We start from the raw sequence: 23,284 nt of genomic DNA on the forward strand, positions 1-23,284 counted from the left end.
GCGAGGAGAATACATATGTTAATATTGGGGCTTAAAGGGTCAAAATGAGTCTTGAGGCATAAAAAAGAGTAAGTTTCACTTCTTAAATTACGGCTCTCCTAAAAAACCTTCCACTGAAATGAGCCTGGGTACCTATCTGGGATAGCCTGTGAGCAAGCTCTCTATTTGGGGAGTCACAAGAAGTCACGCGAGAGCAGCATACAAAAGAAAACGCAAGTGTGAGGGGCAGCTTTGGGACTCACTTGTGTGTTCTCTCACAGCTCGCTACGCTCACCATAAATGGAGAGCTTGCTTGCAGGCTACTCTGGGAGGATCTATTTGAAGTCAGATTATCTTTACAGATCCACAAAATAACTAATGAGGCTGCCCCTTTTAGAGATCCAGGTACTGTGAACTTGTACTGTGAGTAGGTGAGCTAGAGTTTTGATTTAATACCCTCAAACCAAAGCAATGGTCAAAGCATTAAATTTGACAACTTGTATATTTTTAGAATGCAAAAAATAATAATTCTATTTTACAAAAGGGAAATAATTTACACTGCTCAACAACTTGCCATATGAAAAATAGTTTGACTTGAGATTAAAAAAAAGACTTTTCCTGTCTAATCTTATATAATATATTAAACATAACATTGCTTTCATTTAGGCATACACAACTAGTGCATTAATGGGAATTATTTAAAAGTCACAAGTAGTAGTACAAGGAATGTCAACATTTGTAAAAGTTCATATCATGTCCTCCAAAAAATTTGCTGTAACCAAAGAATTATCAATGACCAAGATAAAAAAAAAATTATTATTCTCACCAAAAAATTATATACTGTGTATTTCATGCCTGGGTTTCTTATGGGCATATTAATTCAGTATCTGTTACTATAATGAAAAGTATTATCATTCAAAGCAAATTTTTCTTTCTTTTTATTGGCTGAGAGCCCACCACGTGACCTGCAAATAACTGCCTACAAATAATGGTTTGCTCATGCGCAATGCCATCCAACTGTGTTTGGCTGCAAATAATATTCTGCACATGTGTAAAGGAAACCATGCTTTTCTCCTTCTTGTGATTGCTCTTGCGTGAAAATGGCAGATCGCTTCGCTTCCCGAGGATATTCGTTGAAAAAACAAACTCGGTGATCGAATGATAAAACAATTATTGAACTTGGTTATCGCAAAATATCGCGATTTGTCAGTGTCTCGCAGATCAATTATTTGCCTAAGCCTTTGGCTTCGGTTATTGATCTACTCGCCACAGACAAATCACGATATTTTGCTCAACCTCGTCCAATAATTGTTAATTATTTTGTAATAATAATTTTAAGTTGCTTATAGGTTATAATATTATTACGTTTCATCTTTTTATTTGGGAAACATTGTAGGCATCCTCAGAGACCCAGGGGCGGTCAGTTGGGTTGGGAAAAACGGCCTCACCAGCCCTACTGAATGCCCCAAGGTGTCTGAGGATGCATTTCCAGTTTCTCTTTTGAAGAAAGAAGGTGTCTCCATAATTTTGTTTTTCCACTTTCTTGAATATTTATAAAAGTATTAGGCCATTGTCAAACAAAGAAAACTGCCAACATCTAAAATACATGTCTCTCTTGAATGTTACTGAGTTACCAGGAAAAAGTGCACCACTCAGAGCAAGACAGTGGTTTATGATTGTCTTGGATCTCCAAAGTCAGTGCAGTCACAAAAAAAAATTCTGCAAAAAGTTCTCAAAATACTTCATCTTTTCATAGTTAGACAGTGACAAAATTTCATGGGCCTGACCAAGGATAAACGTTAAAGCAAAATAATTGAAGCTCTTATGTAATATGGTCCTATCATGGTTTCCGACCCGTAAGTTGTTACAATCTTATCAGGAGTCTTCCTAAACAATATAGCCTTTTTCAATTAATAATAAATTTCAAAATAAATTTCAACATGTGTGTGTCATTCAAGATATAATGTTGCTTGTGTCATCTGTGGTTGTCTTGATTGCCTCAATGTACTTTCTCATCTTTTCTAAACTGTTGTGACGTGTCAGGGGTTGTGAAAAGTTTAAATACCCAGAAACCCTGATTATAGAGTTAAGGAGGAGTTCACATTAAACTTACAAAGAATTAATGGATATAAAATATTAACTAGCAAGTAAAACACTTCAAATTCCAAAGATGATCAGGCATGATGTCATGTACTAACCTTGTATGTGAGAAATTGAAAATATTATAAAGTGTACAAGAGGTGCTGCAGTTTCCATTAGCTGTGACTTGGAGCAGATGCAAGTTAATGAGGCCCTGAGGCCCTCTTTGGGGGGTGGGGGGGGGGGGTATGTATTGCCCTAGTGCGAATTTCAAATACGGCCATTTTGCATTCTGTGGCCATGTCCCTGCCGATATTTTCTGAACACAGTTTTGCGGGTGGTCAGCGGTAACTCACGTGATGGTGCGTGTTTTAAATTAGACAAACAAACATGGCTTCGAAAAAGCAATGGTACACAGAAGACGATTTCTCAAAATCTTTGCCTGTGTGCAGACGTCTCCAATTACACCTCATAGTAGCTTAAATCTTTTTAAAAACATGTGTGAAAGATCATGGAGATAGCTCCAGCGGATTGCTAGGAAGAAGGATTTGATTAGTGTGTATTGAGACGCTCTTGTTAGCAGTTTTGTAAACATTTCGGTCTACTTTAACAAATCAGCAAATAATTTTTTAAACCCCTCGAAAGATTTTTTAAAAAAATTTGAGGTTCTCGAGATTAAACATTTTAATCAAGACCTTTGAGTCTCAAGATTATTGATATATTGTAAGGTGGTAAAATAAGGGTTACAATTTGCTAATTTTTTTATTGGAAGTTTTGTGTTTTCAAGTGAAAGCCTCTCAGTATTCAAGGGTATTGTCTCCAAGTTTCATTTTCACATGAACAGCAGTAACTAACAATGCATTTAAATATGCAAAAATGCTAGCTATTGTTGTGCACGAAAATATGAAACTTGGAGACAATACCCCTGAATAATGAGACTCTCTCACTCTCCGTAAACACAAAATTTCTGACAAAATATTAGCAAATTGTAACCCTCATTTTACTGCCTTACAATATATCAATAATCTTGAAACTAAAAGGTCACATGTATAAAGGGACGGTTAATCTCAAGAATCTCAAATTTTTAAAAAATACCAACCAGTGGTTTAAAAAGTATTTGCTAATTTGTTAAAGTAGACTGAATTGTTACAAAACAGCTTACAAGAGTGCCTCAATGCGTACTAATCAAATCCTTCTTTCTAGCAATCGGCTGGAGCTATCTCTATGATCTTTCACACATTTTTAAAAGATTTAATCTACTATGAGGTGGAATTGCAAATTGCATGTCAAAAGCACTTCGTTTTCTACAGATAGCGGCCAAACATCAAGATTGTCCTTTTTTTACCCTACCGTATATCTTCTATTAAGCCCCCTGGGGGGCTTATTTATTTCAAGCCCATTTGAGGGAGGGCTTAATATAGACAGGGGGCTTATTTGATTTAGAAACAACAATGGTATCAGTTCTCCATAAAGAACTGGAATACAAAGTGGAAAAGCTCAAGTACAAGATGTTTTAGGTCATGCAGCCAAGGATCAGAATCAAATCCGAACTTCCAGTTGGTAAACCATCTCGGATCAGTCTACATGAAGTTTTACAGTCATGATTTCTTAATACAGTCTATCATTTAGTAGTGAAGAATAATTAGGAGAGGGAAGGGGAGGGAAGGGGGCTTAATAGAGGATTTATGGTGTTTCTCACCATAAAAACTTCATCCCAAAATATCTCGATAACGCTCTTACAGATTTTGCTTAAACTTCATGAACATCCAGTCGAGGCGCCTATTGCAGGAAAAGGATCCCGTGAACAATTTTGAAAGAACATTTCTCAGTGCCAGGAAATACTGCCGCAAGTAAAATAGGTAATGGCGTCATTTCGTTTCTATGACAACTCCGATGTCATTGCAACCCTGATCATCACAAATTGTCATCTTTATATAATACGTATACTGTGTGGCAATTTTTCCAAATCTTTGTTTATGGCGACGTAGCTTATGTTCAAACTTGGGAGGTGTTGACCCTGAAAAACTGTATCGAGCCACCTTAAATCAATCGTTCAGGCAAACCCTGCTGACAGACTCACACAAAATTATATTTCCCTGTTTAGGACAGAGAGGTGAAAACCCATACCCTGTCCAGCAGCACATTCCCATATAGGCCATATAAGGGAGTACCTTCCAACTATAAGTCTGAAGGCAAATTTCCCTCCGTAGATTAGCCCCTCAAAAAGGGCCTTTGCAAAACATAAGCCCCGGGGCTTATTTTCGGAATTTTACGGTATTTATTTAATTAAGGGTGAAAAAATAAGCTTAATATTAGGATACAAAGGCTGCTACATGAAGGCAAACCATGAAACAGACTCCGTAAATGATAAGAGTTGGGTATTGTTCTCCTGATGATGAAGTCATATCTACAGGGCCTGCAGAGTTGAAAATAAAATTAATAAACAGAAAAATATGAAACTTTCAGGGTGTAAGGTGTTGAATTTGACGTTCAGTGTGAAATGTGGATCGGTGAGGTCTGTCGCACAAGTACAGCAGACAAGAATAACCGTAGTGCGAAAACCAAGTGGAAAAAAAAATAAAGTTTTATTTACCTTAGCTTAGTAAAATTGTGTTTGCAAGACCTTTTCCGCCACATAAAATTCTTCCAGATTGCAACAATTCCACTCGTCCCGTCACTCATTCCATCAAATAAGCCGAGGTTCTACGTGAGAGACTGTGAACGAACTTTTCTCAGCTCTTGTATGATTGGTCGATTGGTTACGACATTTGCGTATTTCTGAAGAAATAGTACATATAATTTTATTGGTCAAAATCTCATGTCGTCATGAATGATGTCATGATCTTTAGCACGATATTTCAACCGCTTTGATTGGCTTAATTGAATCGGACGAAGCTTCCTTCTGATTGGTCAGAAAATTAGTAACCGTTCGGCAATGCGCAAGAAGCCTTACGGCGCATGACGAATGCTTGCGTTTGCGCCTGGGAGAGGAGGGATCAGTACAAAATTTGACCGAGTCGTTGTGATTTTTAAGACAGTATCCACCGCATTTTGTGTTTTATGGAGTGCACACACCTGGGACAAGCCGTGAAAGTCGGTTCGCAGCTTATCGAGAAGATACGGCGTGAAAAAGCCACACAATGGACTTGTTCAAGTACGCTTTGAACTAAGAGGGGCGATAAGCGACCCTTTCCCCTTATTTTGGTCTTTTGGTTTTTGTCTACTGCCGGTATTTTTTCACATGCGACATATCCTGTTTCATTCTCTCTCATTTAGCTTGTAGATCGACGAAAAGTCCGTGGATCTGTCTACGTTGTGGTGTTATAAATTGTGGAAGGTAATACATACCGAAATCAGTGTCACCATTTCTGTTCGGGGGTGTTGAGATGGAGGAATGCCGCGTTGCCTGGTTCTCGTGTGAATTTTAAGCTAACTATTTTTTTAAGTTACTTGCCGTTGTTTAGTAGTGAATTTGCAAACTTTGCGTTCCAGGTACGTGAATGGACATGCCAAGACACATTATGAGGAAAATCGGCAGCACTCGGTCTGTTTAGATGCAAGTTTGACAGCCTTTTGGTGAGTCTATACTGATCACCAAAAGCTTTTAGGATATTCATAGCTTCCGTTTACTTTTTGTATTATATATATCTGGAATATTTTATCACTTTTCCACAGCTATGCTTGTGACGAGTTTGTTATCAACGATACCAGATCAGGGGATATTCAGAGAGTACGAGAAATGATGCTGGAACGGGAAAATAGGTGAGATAACTTGGGACTTCACGGCTGAAAATTACCGCTGAAATTGGGCCTTTGCAACCGACAGCTACGTCACCACTGTTTTGCATTCCAATTGTTTTTATCGATTTTAAGTGTTTATTGTGAATCTCAATTTCCCCCCCCAAAAAATTATTTCTTGTACAGTGGCTTTGTTCGATGTAAAAACGAGTCAGGTTTGTTTAGAGTGGTTTTGTTTATTTCTTACCATCCGCCATTTTGTTTTATTCCCAAGAATCATAGCGACGCACGTGTTCTTTTCATTTCGTCATGTTTTGAGTGACTGCTCTTTTTTTTAGTTAGTTAATCATTAGTTTCAGTCAGCCTTTTCATAAGGAAAATAACCCTTGTTTTGAGTATCAACAAACATTCTTTGGAATTTAATTATCATTTGCTTCAGAATCCCATGAAAATCTGAGGGGGGGTTACATAGTCGGGTTAATTTTTGCTGGGTATGTGCTGCTGACCTCTCAGAACACCTACTCCATTATAGGCTATACTGTGGCCAAATATAGACTCTATCTTGGTCACTTTTGGGAAGATGTCATTTTTGTGATCCCAACTTAGACACAATTTTCTGTTTACGCATCTGCCTTTAAAAGCCTTTTAACTACAGTCAAACCTCCCGTAAGCGACCACAGGAAATGCAAAGGGTTGGTGGTCGCTTACTGGAGGTGGTTGCTTACAAGAGTCCGACTGCAAGGGCGAAATTTTTAATTCAACCTAGAATGGAGTTGTATACTTATTCTCAAAAAATAATGAAAGTTTACTTCCCCTGGCCAATAACTGGAAGTTTTACTGACAAAATCGTTAGTTATTGTATGTGACAGTTCATTTACGGAAGTGCACTTATAATTAGATAACGCGTGTGATACATACATATACACATACATACATACATACATACATACATACATACATACATACATACATACATACATACATACATACATACATACATACATACATACATACATACATACATACATACATACATACATACATACATACATACATACATACATACATACATACATACATACATACATACATACATACATACATACATACATACATACATACATACATACATACATACATACATACATACATACATACATACATACATACATACATACATACATACATACATACATACATACATACATACATACATACATACATACATACATACATACATACTTTATTGTTACCTCCCCAAAGGGGCTTTTTGTGGTTAAAAAATTTACTTGACGTGTACAACTTCTTGTACAGCAATGTCCCTAAAACGTCTGAAGAACAAAAACTTAACTTCTTAAACTGAAAACTGGAAATCTGAGTCTTTTACTCAAAAGTAATGGTTAATATTGTAGTCATAGATCGAACAAATAAACACAGTAATAGATGTATAAACAATAATAACAGCCAAAGAATAAATTCATTTTTGTCCATTTTTACAGTGTACTTTACTGTTTAGTAAGACCATGTGTCAAGTGGTCACTTACTGGAGGTTGAAAACAATATAAAATTCTGTCCGCTGAAAAAGTGGTCACGGTCACTTGCAGGAGGCAGCGTGCAAAGAAAGTGGTGTCCAATAGCCTAGGGCTAGTGGATTTTGCTGTCAGGCTAGTGAATGCTGTTCTTAACTTGCCCAATGGGCAAGTGATTTTTTTTTTTGGGGGGGGGGAATTCAAATTACAGAAGAACTGTAATCAATCCTGCTCATCAAATATTTTTCGGGCTAGTTGAAATGACTTTCAGGTTGGTACATGCTAGCTACAGCTTGCCTGAATGGCAAGCTGTAAAACTGACTTTCTTTGCACCCTGAGGAGGTGGTCGTTTATGAGAGGTTCCAGTATAAGGCTTTGACTGAGAACCCTTTTTGGTGGTTTTGGAAGGTGGTTACTTATGGGAGGTGGTTGCCTACGGAAGGTGGTTGCCTACGGGAGGTGGTCACATGTAGAGGTTCAACTGTAGGTCATCCTGAAATAAACTGACACACTGGTTAAACTTAGTGAAGTAAAAATCCTCCCATTTTTAAATCCCTACTTAGCAGAATTTTCTGATCCCCCAAATACCAAACACCGAAAATGTGGGATCCCATTCAAGTAACTCTAAATAAAATGTAACTGTAACCCCATCCAGCAGTACATCACCATTAGCCTACTAGGAAGTAACCCCCCCCCCCCCCCCTCCAGGGAACTGTGGTAAAATTGTGTTATAGGTGTTGCATCTAATGAATGATGAGTGCTGAATATTAGAATTTTTTTTATCTTTACAAACTATCCATACCTTAGAGATAATAGCAATAAGTAAAACCAACTCTAAATAAGGGCAGTGACTTAGCTGAGGTCTTTGTTGAGTATTGGTCACTGTGGAAAAAAAGTGACAGGGTGAAAATTGCCCACATAAACAGGGGGAGCACTACTCACAACATTTTGTACAGAGAGGTATGGTCGTGAGGTTCAATCCCTTACCCTTTTATGTACCACTCTGATGGAAAAGGTACCCCTTTAGTATACCTCCCATTGACATAAATACCTAACAGCAGGGAAATCGCCGCCTACTTAGTTAGAATCGGCTGGCTACTCTGCTTGGCATTTCTTTATGGATGGGTTTTTTTAAATAAAATATCCCTGGACTGGTCGCTTATTTTGACAACTCAGCCATCTACTTCAAAACTTTCTGAAAACCCCATAACAGTCAGTGTAAAATGCAGACTGCAGACTATTGCTTTTAGCTTGCAAATGAGAAGGTGACAACAACAGTCCCGTTGTTTTCTAACCCTAAAAACAATAGTCCACAGTCTGCATTTTATGCTGCCCCAATACCTAATAAATCGCTAAAACAAATAATAACCTACCTGTAGTAATCACCCCTACCAGTGTAAATTCAACCGATTTGGAGAGTTCTTTGGTCTGAAAGATACCAGACCTCATATAATGGTTATCTTTAAGGAGACTTTTGGTTCTGCCCCTTTGGTGCCCTAACAGTTCACTCTCAGATGTACATCGTTACATTACTCTGAATACTCACTATTTAACAATATCTGTCTGTGAAAATTTTGTTCTTTGCAAAACAAATTTTTTTTGCAATTTCAGGAAACGACGTTTACGAGATACGAGTTCTCCAGAGTCGCAAAAGAAAACTTCAAAAGCAGATGTGAGTTTGATAGCAATAATTATTGTGCATCCGTTTCTTCTTCATGTATCAATCACATACTTTGCTTCTTCTCCGGTCACACAGTCATATTCATTACTTGAAGTGAAATTGTGACAATTTATCTCATATTATTTTAACATGATTTTCAGCAAGAGAATATCGGGAGGGTGAAGTATTTGCCTGGTCTTCGTAACCTTGGAAACACATGCTTTATGAATGCAGTCTTACAGTCTTTGAGGTAAGCTGTGTTGGCATTTTGTTCTGGAGTTGTCCAATATGTACCTGATTGAGAAAATGTTGTCGCTTAAAAAGTATAAATTAACCATGAATGATGAGGCTTCAAGCATTTATGGGTATATGTTCATTAGCAAAGGAAATTCAAAGTTCTTTCAAACAAAGTTTGCACTGTTACAAGCTGCTTGTGCAAATACAGATCCTTAGAGGACTTTGTTTAAGGCTTGTGGTTGTCTTTTTGTCTTCCAAGAAAGCTTTAAAGTGTGTCTTTGCTATATTGTTGTTTAACTGTAGAGATCTCTGATATGCCTTGCACAGGTTAAGGTGGGAATGTACCACCAAGAAAACTGGAAACTTTTTAACCTTTTTTGGAATGCATCATCATGAAAAGTTTCGATAATGTAAACTTTTCTGGAAAGAACTTTTAAGCAACGTTTTTTGATTAGGTGTATACACAGGCCTGTTTTGTGGCTACCTCATTTAACCCATTCACACGTGAACTGTACATAGCCACCCGTGTGGAACCACCTCCCTTGTACTGTTGTATAGTCACAGACAACTTTGCAGAGGGCGTTAAAGAGATACTTCAAACCAAGAAAGAAATAAAAAATGAGCACAGTCATGTAAACTATGTAAAGTTGACCTGTCCAGAAAATTCTGATGAAAATCCTGTTCCACTACCCGTGGCCACCTGTACTTTCTTAAAAATAATCTTGCGAAACTTGGGTGAAAAAAAATACAGGTGAAGAAAAGAAAAAGAAGCAGGAATGAGAGATAGTTTAAAGGTGAAAGTCAAGGGGCAGTAACACTTAAAAAAAAAACATAATAATCTCAACATTTTGCCATGTATGCATGCCAAACTTTGGAAGCTGTAATTAAGTATCATAAACAGAAGCCCCCTTTATACTGCAATTTTGGTTGTTGGCTTTTTTTCTTTGCAAAGGGAGAATGGACTAAAATGAACATAATGTACTAAACAATAATTGATCTCTCTCCAATGTCTTTGAAAAATTCACTTGAATTGTCTTTCTGACTTCCCAACTTGAGCCAGACAAAAAGCTTGCACTTTCCAATGAATATTAAACATTGCATTCTTGATTAACAGTAATATCCAGTCATTTAGCTGCTACTTCAAGGATCTCCCAGCATTTGAGCTGCACCCAGATAATTCATGTGGAAAACAGCCATATTTCACAAGAAGCAGGAAAACAGATGAAGTGTAAGAAAAAGCTTAGAGCATTTTCTTTGTCTTCTATTAATTTATATCAAGTCAAATTACACAATGATAGTTATTCTCTAGTAATAGTTCATTGCAGTCCTTCTAGCAGCATGTTGACTGAATTACAGGGTTGGGTTGAAACAATTTTTATTATTTTCCTCCTTTTTGGTCATACATGTAATAACTGAGTAACAGGTACATACTGTAGCAACTCTGATTGCAGCCATCTGTCTGTTGCGGTCAGGCAGCTGCAATCAGAGCAAAATTGTGACAGATTGCCTTTACTGACTCATTTTCATAAAAAGTGTATTTAGGCAAAAGTTGTGGGAATTTTAAAACTGATTTCTGTGGCAACCATGTTTATGTTCCCCACAGATCCATTGTGGAGGAGTTGCGTAAAGTGTTATGTGCTCTCTGGCATGGCAGAGGGGTGACCCACTCTCCTGATGCACTCTTTTCAGTTGTATGGAAAGTAGTTCCTAGATTCAGGTATGTTCAAGCAGCTTGAGCTATAAGCCTTTAAATCATAGCTATAACAAAATTTTCTAATGTAATTGCCTATCAGCTTCCCTCAGCATTAATAGGACAGTATGAGCCATGTCTAAGTAGTTTGACAGTACCGCCATTGCACACTCAGATGAATGATTTTTTTTGCTTCTATGAAAAAATTCTTGGAATATGTGTTTTAATTTTAAAAATGAAAAAATTTAAAACACCACAAATTTTGTAAAAGTTGTGATTAATTGGTAACACAACAGTGAATCGTCCAATTGAGTCTACCAGTGATTTTGTTACCTCTGCATCTGGCAACCCTGATGCATGAAAATCCCCAAAGAAGCACAAGAGTTTATGACAAGCGTCCTGTGGAACACAAAGATCGATTGATCAATCGATCTGAAGATGTTTTTGTAGAATATCCTGTTTGTGTGATTTCAGTGGCTGTTGTTTAATGAGGCATATTTCCTTTAGTCTTCGTTGTGCTTAACAAAACTGGGACTCATGATTTGTTTAATACAAGATGAGTCCTAGGACTCACCTTAACTATTTGTAACAAAATCGCTGGTCTATTTAACAAATAAATGTCATGCATCTGTTCAGTAATAGATCACAGATTATGTCAAAAAGTGGTAAGAACAAAGAAGTGGCACATGAGCCTCAGTGTGTGACTGATGTTTTTACCACCTTTTGATGTCTTAACAAACTTGCCTGGTACTGCTTGACTGTGAGTGCACTTGCTCAAAGAAGAAAAATCATGAAAACATTTTCAAAACTGCTAGTCTCTTGTAGCGATGACACATGATGTAACTTTTGTGAAGATTTCTTCCAGTTTAGACATTTTCAAGTCATCAAGAAAGCTTTTTATCTTGGTTCCTCCATTCTTATTCTTTGTAAATAGCTCCTGCTAAACTTTTTTTGAGGCCTTCACTTACTTAATCCAAAATATTCTAGCAAAGAATTTCAAAACTGCTTGCCACATTGGACAAACAGAGAAATCAAGTTTCCCATGACATCATCCATGGTTTTGTACTCTAACAAATCATGGGCAATGACTAATCAAAGCACGCGTGATATTCACCACATTATATGAAATCACATACTCGTGATCAGACAAATCGAATGACCGCATTTTTGTCAATCCCACTGAATTGGACTCCACTCAGTCCCATTACCCAGATTTATAAACTTAAGTTGATTTACTGGTACTGATTCATGAAACTGTAGCGGTTTTTAAATGGTTGTATAGTCGACTCTCTCTTAATGGACACATCTATAAGGCAGACACCTCCCTAAAACGGACACCTCTAGAGAGTTGGTCCCTGCCTTTCTTTACTCCCTTTACTTGACTCACTATAAGACAGATATCTCTTTAAGACAGACACTTACTGCCAGTCCCAAAGGTGTCCGTCTTAGAGGGAGTTGACTGTATCTGTTCAACCTTTTTACTACAGAGGCTATCAGCAGCAAGATGCCCATGAATTCATGCACTATCTCTTGGATAGAGTACACACAGAACTTCTTCTTTCTCCCAAATGTTATGGTTCTACTGAGACCATTATAACAGGCATATTTGGTGGGATCCTACTCAGTGAGGTATGCAAGGTGTAAAATTATTTTGTCCAATACCATTTTCTAGTAACCAACAGAGCCCTCAACTGGACATGTCCTACTTTTGTTTTTCCTTATTGCACCATCTGTTTTGAAGGCATGTAAGGAAGAGTGTACTTTGAAGTATGTTATTTAAAAGGACATAGTAATTTTTATTATTGTGCTTCACTTTTTGCTGGGACCATAGATGAACTTCTTGGTTTAATAAATTAATTATTAATTTAATTAATTAACTTTTTGTGGTACAGCTTCCAACGAAGCTGTTAAGATACATTTAAGAGCTAGGTTTTTACATTGTTATGTGTAGTCTCATCTAAACCCCGATGCCTGCAAATTTACCCTATGTAGATGAGGACATTTTACTGTTTTTTCTTGTCTTTTCCATGATCCCACACTTTCTGTTACACTTGACAACAAGTTTCCTTTGACAAGCAAAAACTTAATCATCTCAATAGGCCTTATATCAAGAAATGGAACAAAATATTCACCTCATTCCCTGTTTTCAGTGGCTTCAAATTTCAAAAACGTTTCTTGGTAATCAAAAAATTGCTGGAAAAGTATCAAACACTAATAGTGCATGGTGTATGTTTTTTTGTTCATTGATTTTCTTTGCAGGTTAAGTGCTTAGTCTGTGGAACTGAGTCCAAAAAATATGACCCATTTCTAGGTAAGTTGCACATAATACATGCATCTGAAATCTTGTTACAATACCTGTATAATTTTGGTTAGCACTATCTACAGAATAATTGATCTGATCAACTCAAGAACTGGAATTAAAACTTTTTTTTAATTTGGTGATGGTGTTATCAGGGCTGTCATTATTAAGAAGCAGCGCTGGGGATTTCCCCTGGCTAGTATAAACATGGCCCGTGGCTACTTTCAGAGGAAAATAGAAGAAAAATGCAACCCAAAGAAACCCCCTAGCTGTTTGATTCCCTGCCTACTTGTTGTATTTACCTGGCAACTTGAAATCTTAGTGACAACCCTGGTGTTATCCACAGATCTGTCACTGGAGATTCCTGCAGAATTTCAGTACAGAAAATCCAAGTCAAGAGACCCACAGGTGTGCCATCTTCAGGGTAAGTCTTTCATTACTCATTTCCCTCCTAGACAAGGTTATACCAGGATGATTAGTTTTTGTCAACCTTTCCAAATGTCAATTCGACATCTGGATTTTTTTGGGTGGAAGGGCTGAAGTGAGGGAAACAATTTAACTGACAATTTGGCCTCTGTCAGGAGAGAAAGGGTTCATTGTTTTAATTTGTTAAGGCCCTTATACCAAGATTTAGCCTATTTTTTCAATTTTTTCAATTTTCTTTTCCATTATTTAGCTTTTTTTCCAGAAACCAATACATAACTTGTTGGTACACATGAAGTTAGCTTAATTGGAGCTTTGATTTTGTATTTCTGTCTGAAAAATGTTGAGTTTATTGCATCAAATCCTCTTCATGGCACAGACACATACTCATTGTCATGTTATAAAAGGTCAACAAATGATAATATTATTGTAAGCTATAAACTATTTTCTGTGATGTTATCCTTGTGACTACTTTTGTTCAATGAGGACTGATTTCAATGTGTGTGGTAATCAGTACACTGTTCAGGATTTTGCGTATATTACACACCTCAAATTTTGAAACAACTTTTGGCTAAGAATAATTGAGTATTATTCATGTACATGGGTAAGTTAATACAGTTAGTGCTATGTTGTTTATTGCAGATTGCCTGGATCATTTTGTATCACTAGAGGAACTAGCAGAATCTGAACTGTATATTTGTCCAAACTGTAAGAAAAGACAAAAGTCTACCAAGAAGTTCTGGCTGAAAAGACTACCAAATGTGAGAAAACAAATTTAACTTTATCTTTTTTCCTGAGCAGTTTGGTGTTTTCCAACAGATCAGTGATTAAGTGATATAAAAATACAGCCAAACAAGAGGTACTACGATTATCAGTTGAGTTGAGTGTCATACTTAACTGATAATCATAGTAAAGGAGATAATTATATATATATATGTATTAACCATGATAAGTGATGTTTTGTTAGTGTTAACGATGATTACCAAAAAAATAATCTGGTGTATTAATATTATGGCAAGTGAAATTTGCGAAACAGCATTTTACACTAACATTACACCAGAACCCCACTAACTGAACAGGAAGAAATTCTGTTGTTACCATGTGCTTACCATGGATGGCAGACCACATATCGCTTGCACGTGCATTAATTACTGCCAGAATGAATGGTTTCGTGACGACTACAAAATTTCACGAAATGATCATGTCACGATCACTGCTTCCGTTTATTTCTTGTCTTGTTGCGTTCAAATCTGTCCAAAGTGGAAAAAATGCTGTAGTAATAATATGTGCTATCTGCGAAAAAACGTTTTAAATCAAAGGTTAGCAAACAAACTTGTCCAGTACACAGCTTTCTACCAGACATGAAGAAATGCTTTGGGTCAAACGTGGTCGTGAACTGTGACAGAGTATGCATAAAAAGACTGGAGAAACTTTTGAAGATGTAAGTGCCTAAGTGGGATCATCATCCTGCAGGAACACTCTTAACAGAATCCACAAGGAACTGGAAAAAGACTTAAAGGAGCTGTGTCACGAAATTCAGCCAAATTAGGAGATTACAAAATGCCGGTTAAACTAAGAGAAACATAAAAATAACCGCTTAAACTTTAAAGGAAGGTTAAAATAACATGTAACAGAAACAATGGATGCCATGGATGGACAAAACTGAAAAAGATTGAAACGGATTAAAATTAGGGTTTTTGAAAACTGTTCAGCCTAACAGTTTTTCAAAGTTGATCCCTCTGCTTGCAACTTCAAAAATAATGCTCAGGAGACATATTTGTTTGTCTCGGATCTCTGATTTTGTCATTTAGATGTAATTTCTTTGCTTACTTTAAGTTCCATAGCGATTGAGGGCGATTAATTGGCAAAATTAAACAAAATGAACTGGACTGCCATGACACAGCCCCTTTAATGATCTCGTCATTAAAGCAATTGCTCAGAAATCTCAAATTGCACTTGTTATAGATGATTATACCGCTTTCCACAATATTAGAGGACCCACTACTAGTCAATCTTGCAATCCCAAATCAATGTGTACTATTCTTGTTAAGTTTTTTGGAACATCCCTGCAATACCAACCAGTCCTGCAACTATCTATTACTCTCTCAAAGGTTTGCACTTCCTTCTTTCTCAACCTGGTAACTGGTCTCCACAATATTATTCTACTCCAGATAAGTCATCTATACAACCGTACAAAAGTACTTCAAATATACTGAAGCATCATCTCCACCACAATCCCATCACAGTCCTTTTCAACAGCACCGGCAGACCGCAGCTACACAATGTCTTATCACTCTAGACCTGAAAAAGAGAAAGCAATAATTGGTTATTGATCAGCCTGCCATTCTTTCTTTACTGCTATGTATTGGACCTCTCCACATTTCACTCAATGACCGGGAAACACTATTTGATGAATTTAGAGACCTTTTTGAACTTATCTACACTAAACTGTTTCCAAAGAGCAAACTTGCTAAGAATCCCAAGCCTTGGCGTATAAGCCTACTTTTGAAAGTTGCCTATGGGGGATGGCTCTACATCAGAGAATCTGTTAAAGAGAAATTCATTGCCTGTAAAGATATAAAGTATCAAACCCTTCTAAATCTTTTGGACAATTCCTTGCCTCTGGTCGTTCTATATACAGTGTGGCTTTCAAGCTCAATAACTACTCTAAGTGTTAGAATCTGGACCACGTTCTTGTGCCTCTAAAGACACCACTATTATAAAGCCCTTTTGGTGTGGCTATCAATCTGTGCATACTGGGGCATCAATAACCCAACTCTCTTTGAGATGTTAAGAGCTTACCTGGTTATTTTTGACAAATACCCTGTAGAAAATGCCCACAGTATTATTCGTTCAAAAACTGACCCTCATAACTCAGTCGAGTCATTGATATAAAACGTCAAGGCTGCTTTAGAATCAAATCACACCACTCAACTAAAATTTCAAGAACTCACCTTTTAGCTTGTGTAAGTGCAAGAATGTCCCTTAGGCTTTATAGCTTGAGAGAAAACAACTGCCCTTTTGATCTCAGCAGCCGCCATAGTGTCTAAAAATTCTTCCTTTTCGAAGTTCTTTGACGTCGTTTAAGCCTCAAATCAGTAAGTTTACTAACCATGTGCTTGAAAAAAATATAATGAACCACCCTCAAATGAAGTGATATAGCTCAGAAGTTGGATTGAAGAGGTTAAACTAGAGCCATGAAAATGTAAACATTCATAGATTACAATGTGACCTCCATCTTGTTGTCATCTTGCTAAAAATGGTCGCAACTGTGCATGTGCCACAGAATTTCCTCCTGCCCACTAATTTTTTTTTCTTTATTGACAACAAATCAACAACATTAATACACAGCAGAAAGTAAAAGAACAAATAAGTAAATAAATATGTCAGTAAGTAACAAAACAAATTACAATAAAAATGAAAAGTGTTGGAAAAAAAAAAAAAAACCTGTCAGTTACCACACATATTTAATATTGTTTGCCACAATTTTCAATGCGATATTGTTCAAAAAGCTTACGTAAAAATTCCTTCTAAATTAGGTTTCGTTACAATATTCTTGCAAGTATACAAGTATTTCTTTTGTAGTAAAACCAATAGACAAAGTTTGCGTTGAGTTGAAACTGGCATTTGCATTGCCCACTAATTGTAATTAACAGGCTCTAAGGAATACCATAAATCAAGCCTTAATTAGCAGGTTAACCCTAACATCTTGTTTAATATGCTTTTGTGCAGAAGAATTAATAATTAATTGAAGAGGTTTGAAGAGCGGGCTCAAAAATGAGATCTTATGTATCTCATTAGTTCATGTTGTTAAGCTTGAGGGGTTTTTGCACTAAGCCCTGTGGTTTCAGAAACCTTTTTGTTGCACCTGACTTCTGATGGGAAATGATATTGTTTTGTTATATGGTCATTGACATGAAGAAGCCAATAAATTATACATTTCGCTAGGGAAAAATGCAACCTTTAGTGACTTGCAGTTTTTCCCAATAAGGTTTCTCCATTCTGTCGCAGAAGTACAGTGTATGACAAAGACGTGCCCCAAAACTCATTGTTATGTGTATATTTTGAGGTGTGATTGTCTTTCCTTTGTGTAGGTTTTGTGTCTGCATCTAAAGCGCTTTAAGTTCCAAGCGTTTCACCGCAGTAAAGTTGATACATATGTTGAGTTTCCTGTCCATGGACTAGACATGAGTCCTTACTGTATACAATCTCAGGTAAAGAACACTTAAATGTATCTTTTCAGTTGAGTTACTATTCATCAGAGTACTGTTCACTTTTCTTATATATCTCCTGGGCTCAGTACCTGAAGGCGCAATTAGTTCTAATGCAGGATTAAAATTTTACTTCCAAGATTGCCTTTACCTTGCGAAAGATTGGTTACAGAATCAGTAAAGCGGTGTTATAACTCGATCTCAGAAAAATAGCTTACAATATTTTATTAGCACCAGTTGCATGGAAACTTTACTTAAAATTAGCTTAACTTTGGGTTAAACTTAACCATCTTTCAAGGAACTGGGTTCAGGACAGTTTGTTTGTTCATAGTATAAGTTTTGGCAGACTTTGGATTATTTTTCTTTCATTTCTATTATTGAGGACAGAATGAAAATTCAAACAAATTTTCAAGTCCGATCTTTATGTCAAAACAAAAAATTGCGGCCCAAGAGGTTTCATTGAATAGTGGCACCATGAAATTTCATCCATATTTTCAAAGTGAGAATTATAAGATGTTCCTTCTCCATAATATTGACTGTGTAACACAGTTAAGACCACAAATGTTTTTGGCATCTCATTTTGTGCAGTGAAAGAATCCTTGGAATCAGGTGTGAAATTTGTTTATGATAATTTGTGTGTTCTGATCTGTGTTGTAATTGGACACAAAACAATGAACTTTCCTGAAATATTTCCAGTGTTCACAATCTCCTTCTTTTGACAGTAATTGGGTATCTTTTGGTACGGCCTCTGCTGAAGAAAGTTTACCTTTTATTTTTTATAATCATCAACATTATCATTATTATTATTATTTATTATTATTGTTATTATTATTATTAGGATGAAAACCCAAAGGCATTTTTATTTGATCTGGCGGCTGTTGTCGTTCATCATGGAAGTGGGTAAGTGTTTTTCGTGTAAAGATAATTTTTTTTCAGATATTTCTTTGTATGTATTTACTTTTTTGCTGATTACCTCGTTGATTAATACCTTTGATTCTTTTTAAGAATTGGCAAGAAACATGCTTATGCTGTAAATAAAACTTATTCGCACCCATGACTGAGCACGTAAACAGGAAGCTTAGAGATACCCAGCAAAAGGAAAATTAAAGGAGGCAGTGACAGAGGTGGACAGAAGAGAAAAAAAATAGGCTTTTATTATCCTAGCATTTTTTTTCAAGTGTTTTAATGAGGCAAAAGCATTAAGCATTGTTCGAACTGTTCAGTGGCATTTTCACGGATTTTTTTTTTTTCAGACATGATAAAAATGAAAAAAAAATCAAGAGAACAATTAATGAAATACAAGCCATTTAGAGAAAAATCTGCTGCTGTATTGAATCTCATAACTTGTGTACGTTGTTGTTATTTCCCTTACCGTTAGACGATTTTGTTAACGTTTAAACTCTGTTAAAATGTTTTCAGCAGAAGTAATAATAAAGCCTCTGTAAGAAAAGCATGATCCAAGCATTTTAGTGAGTTTTTGTGGGACAAGGAGCATTGAGTGGGATAAATGGCACACTATCGTGGGGAAACAAATCGATTATGTACAAAAGCCTATTCAAGTGCATGCAATTTTGCGCTCAGAAAATTGTAATTTTTCCACGTGGAAAATTTTGTTTTTGTTTTTGCTTTTTTTCGCAAGATAATGACCAGAAAAGATCTTGACTAGCTTCAAAGAGTGTTTCTCAGTAAAATCTCCAGTGTGGATGGGTTCATCCTGGAATAGTTAAGGTTCACTTTACTACATTCATGTAATTGTTTTTCTGCATTAATAGTAATAACAATTATTGTTTTGATTTACAGGGTGAGTGCTGGTCACTACACAACATTTGCTTTTCATGATGGTGAGTACAGTCGACTCCCGATAATTCGAACCTTGAAGGGAAACAAAAAAAGTTCGAGTTATCGAGGTTAAAATTATATAGAAAATGTTCTGAGGGGAAATAAAAATTGCTTCAAGTTAGCGGGAGGTTGGAGTTATAGATGGTTCTAGTTACTGGAACAACACTGTTTGATATTCCTAGACATTTTGTAAGGAATGGTACAAGCAGTCAGTTTGAAGATACTCATTAAGTCGAATAAGCACCGCAGCGCTTAATAAATTTTTCACGCCTCAAATGCGGCGCTTATTTGAGGGCGGCGTTTATTTGAAAATGGGACGCGACAAAGAATTGTATTAACTGCGACATTATTATTTCCGTATTGAACTAACAGAACGGACGTCTTCTGATTTGAATGATATCAGGGCCACGGTAGACTGCGAGCAGTCTTCTCCCTTTTTCGTCAGATTTAGTGCGGCGAGTGCACGCGCGCCGCGAGACGCAAGAAATGAGAGTGGCAGCCTGCCCGTCTCGTGCCTACAGTCACGCGCGTGTTCATTTTCATGTCACGCGCATCTCGCTCTACGGAATAAGAAAAAAGAGAGACTGGTCATAGTCTTGGGCTGTGGCGCCTAGTACCTTTTTTTTCTCTCAAATGTGGCGCTTAATCGGGGACGGTGCTTATTCGAGTAAATACGGAACTTTTTTCCCTGTTTATTTTGTTCTCAGGTCTTTGGTACAATTTCAATGACAGTTCAGTGACACAGTCAGACGAGGATCATGTTAGTCGCAGCAAGGGATACATTTTCTTCTACACTCGCCGGCATCCCAACATGGCCATCCTTGACAAGATTAGAAAATAAATTCTCATTCTCATAAAAACAGTTACTCAAAATAATTTTAATTAAATTTATGATATTACTTATCCTAACCCCTTGAAAGTAGTACAGCTTACTTGATACTTGAGCAAAAAATTTAATTTGAATGGGAGTTGTTTAATTTTTAAGAATGGTGTCAAGAATTTTACTGTTCATAATTTGACTGGCTGTAGTTGTTCAACATTAGCAGCACGGCCTATCCAAGATTTATGTCAATCAAGCCGTTACTTGTACACCGCAAATTTAAAGTGGTAATTTGAAACCAGTCAGAGGCAAATGTATCCATATGGGTTGATTTAAAGGCATTTATTGGAACCCATATAGCAAAGGTTTAGGATTGTTTATACACAGACAGCATATTTGTATTCTTGGTTGCAAACTGCAACTTAGGGAAGTGGTCAAGACAACAATGCAGTGGATGTCATGAGGACCCACCTTGACTAGGGATAGTGGGGCTGTACAGGGCACCACCCATCTGATGAGTCTGATAGTACACATGAAGCTTGCCTCCTCAGACAAACCGTACTGGGGCATTGAAATGTTATACTTCAGGCTCCGGTTGTTCAAACGTTGGATAACGCTATCCACCGGATAAATCACTATCCAGCGGATAAGTATTGGGGAAATCAATTGCGTTATCCACTGGACAGAGATTTATCCAGTTGATAGCGTTATCCACCTTTTGAACAACTGGGCCCAGTCTGCTAACATTAAGCTATGCAAATGAGAAACCATCTTTTTATGGCACAGAAGGGGGTACCTATGGACACTACTAGCCTTGCCGTTAGGAGTGGTGTTCCGAGCTTTGCACTATAGTTTTGGCCATTTCCCTCATTCACAGTTAATGCCAATACTGGGGAATCGCACTTGAAAAGTCCCCTCCCCCACCCTCCCACAATATTCATCTCCAAGAAAGTAATTTTGTTTCGAGGGGCTGGTGGCAAAAGAGACCCCAGTAGTTATTGTTAGGCCTATTGCTCCCCTGGGATCTTTGATTCACATAAGATTTTCGCTCGGGTTACGACTTGTTAGAAAATTTAATGGGAAAATATTCAGTGTTATACAATCGCCTTCTGACAGGTGACTCATCGTACAGGGTGCAGACCAGCGGTGGAAGTTCTCTTGCTCATCACTCTTTTGGTTAGCCTGCGAGCAGGCTTACTTGTGCGAGTTTGTGGAAAATTTTGGCGGAGCGACCCGTAAAGCCGGCATGAAGAATGGGGAGAGAAAAAGTACCCTCGCGCTGTCGGCTCCGCTGTTAAAGTTTTCCCCGAACTAGTACAAGAAAGGTTAGGGTTAGTGAGCCTGCTGGCAGGCTATTTTCTGGTCTGCTGGACTAAATCCAAAGGAAATTGCGGGACAACTCCAGGTCTGAATGCAAAATTAATTTGACCGAAATCTTGGATTTTTCCTTTAAGTCTAGTTTTCTTTAATATTACTGAATGCCTTTCATGCTTTATCACCTTACTTCGGATTATGAGAAAAAAAAGTTCCATTGGGACTGATGATATTGTTTTGTAAATTTATTTTTTTGTATTTTGGTTGTTTAATATCTCTATAAAAGTCTGTTCTCTGATTGTTTGCCTTGCCTGGACTCATCATGCAAGTCAACTGCAAGTATTGCGCATGTTACAGTTTGATTGTAAACAGGTTACAATTTCAGTGCATGCAATATTGATAGTCCTTACAAAATGTAGTCATATCTGTTGTATTCTCTTCAATTAACCTCTTTATCGTTCTCCTGACAAGTATTTTGTGCCGAATAACTAGTTTGAAACTGTTCTTTTAAAGCCCTTAAAGGGACATTTGTGTCACGTTGCTAGCTCTATTGTACATAGTCAAATTAAACTTGTATGGTTGCTGTAAAAATGGTAGGTAAAACGTGAAGTCGTCATTGTCTCTGTAAATAAGAATAAAATGCACTTTTTGGATGGATCGTGTGAAGATTTTGACTTCGTAGCACTTAACAATTGTTGGACGAGTTTGAACAAAATATCGTGATTTGCCAGTGGCTAAACTTTCTCAAAGTCCTTCGCTTCTCATTTCCGGTTCCGGTAGTTGGCCCCACCTCCCGACAACACACGCGACAGGGACGCAAATAGTTCGCGCCAAGATGATGTCACTTGATGCGATTTTTTGCAGGGGAAACAAGTCGAGCTCTCGCTCTTTCGTTCGCTTTTGCCACAGAAAACATAAAAAATCTACCGCTCGCGCTTTGCGCTCGTGAAAAAATTTGAGCTCGACTTGTAGGCAAGTCTAGCCAGTGGCGAGCAGATCAATTATTTGCCGAGGCAAATAATTGATCTACGAGACACTCAAATCACAGTTTTTTACGATAACCGAACTCAATACCGTAAATCCTCTATTAAGCCCCCCCTTCTCTAATAAGCCCGGCACGGCTGATCACACTTACCTCAACATTGATTATTCTTGTAATTGTGTCAATAACAAAATGCTTGAATCCGATTGGTTCTTAACAGTCTATATTTATAATGGTAATAGAACTGAGTGGAGTCCAATTCGGTCTTTAATCATACAAGTGATTAACAAAATCGGACGAGCGCGAAGCGGGAGTTTTATTTGTTTAATCACGAGTATCGTTACAGACCGAATTAGACGACACGAAGTCCTGTTACCAATTAATCATAACTGTTACAATTTCCCAGAAAGTAAATGCATTATTTTTAGTGAAAGAGCTTTTAATACCTAATGTCCAAACTTAGGGAAATTAATATCACCGGCGG

General features: G+C 37.2%; 1 protein-coding gene and 1 long non-coding RNA gene across 2 annotated transcripts; one reads left to right on the forward strand and one right to left on the reverse strand.

Moving 5' to 3' along the window:
• Positions 1–1,907: 1,907 nt before the first annotated feature.
• LOC140938978 (uncharacterized) lies at positions 1,908–4,761 on the reverse strand. The gene is made up of 3 exons (XR_012165583.1): positions 4,652–4,761; positions 4,380–4,474; positions 1,908–2,053 (listed from the first exon to the last, which is right to left on the reverse strand). It is a non-coding gene; the product is annotated as an uncharacterized lncRNA (long non-coding RNA).
• A 263-nt stretch (positions 4,762–5,024) lies between these two features.
• On the forward strand, positions 5,025–22,476 carry LOC140937451 (ubiquitin carboxyl-terminal hydrolase 3-like). Its single transcript, XM_073387019.1, has 16 exons — positions 5,025–5,212; positions 5,335–5,395; positions 5,551–5,634; positions 5,734–5,820; positions 8,937–8,997; positions 9,147–9,235; positions 10,337–10,450; positions 10,826–10,939; positions 12,400–12,541; positions 13,172–13,223; positions 13,558–13,635; positions 14,277–14,395; positions 17,729–17,848; positions 18,684–18,745; positions 19,646–19,686; positions 20,392–22,476. The coding sequence occupies exons 1-16, from the start codon at positions 5,119–5,121 to the stop codon at positions 20,523–20,525; spliced, it is 1,452 nt and encodes a 483-aa protein (XP_073243120.1). The 5' UTR covers positions 5,025–5,118; the 3' UTR covers positions 20,526–22,476.
• The last annotated feature ends 808 nt before the right edge of the window (positions 22,477–23,284 follow it).

This window comes from Porites lutea, chromosome 5, assembly GCF_958299795.1.
Source record: "Porites lutea chromosome 5, jaPorLute2.1, whole genome shotgun sequence".
Classification (NCBI taxonomy): Eukaryota; Metazoa; Cnidaria; class Anthozoa; order Scleractinia; family Poritidae; genus Porites; species Porites lutea.

Bases quoted from the DNA above. Each gene is read 5' to 3' on its own strand.
- LOC140937451 (XM_073387019.1), top strand. From the start codon at position 5,119: ATGGAGTGCACACACCTGGGACAAGCCGTGAAAGTCGGTTCGCAGCTT. The intron at 5,213-5,334 runs GTACGCTTTGAA...TCTCTCATTTAG, and splicing joins CACACAATGGACTTGTTCAA to CTTGTAGATCGACGAAAAGT. The intron at 14,396-17,728 runs GTGAGAAAACAA...TCCTTTGTGTAG, and splicing joins GGCTGAAAAGACTACCAAAT to GTTTTGTGTCTGCATCTAAA.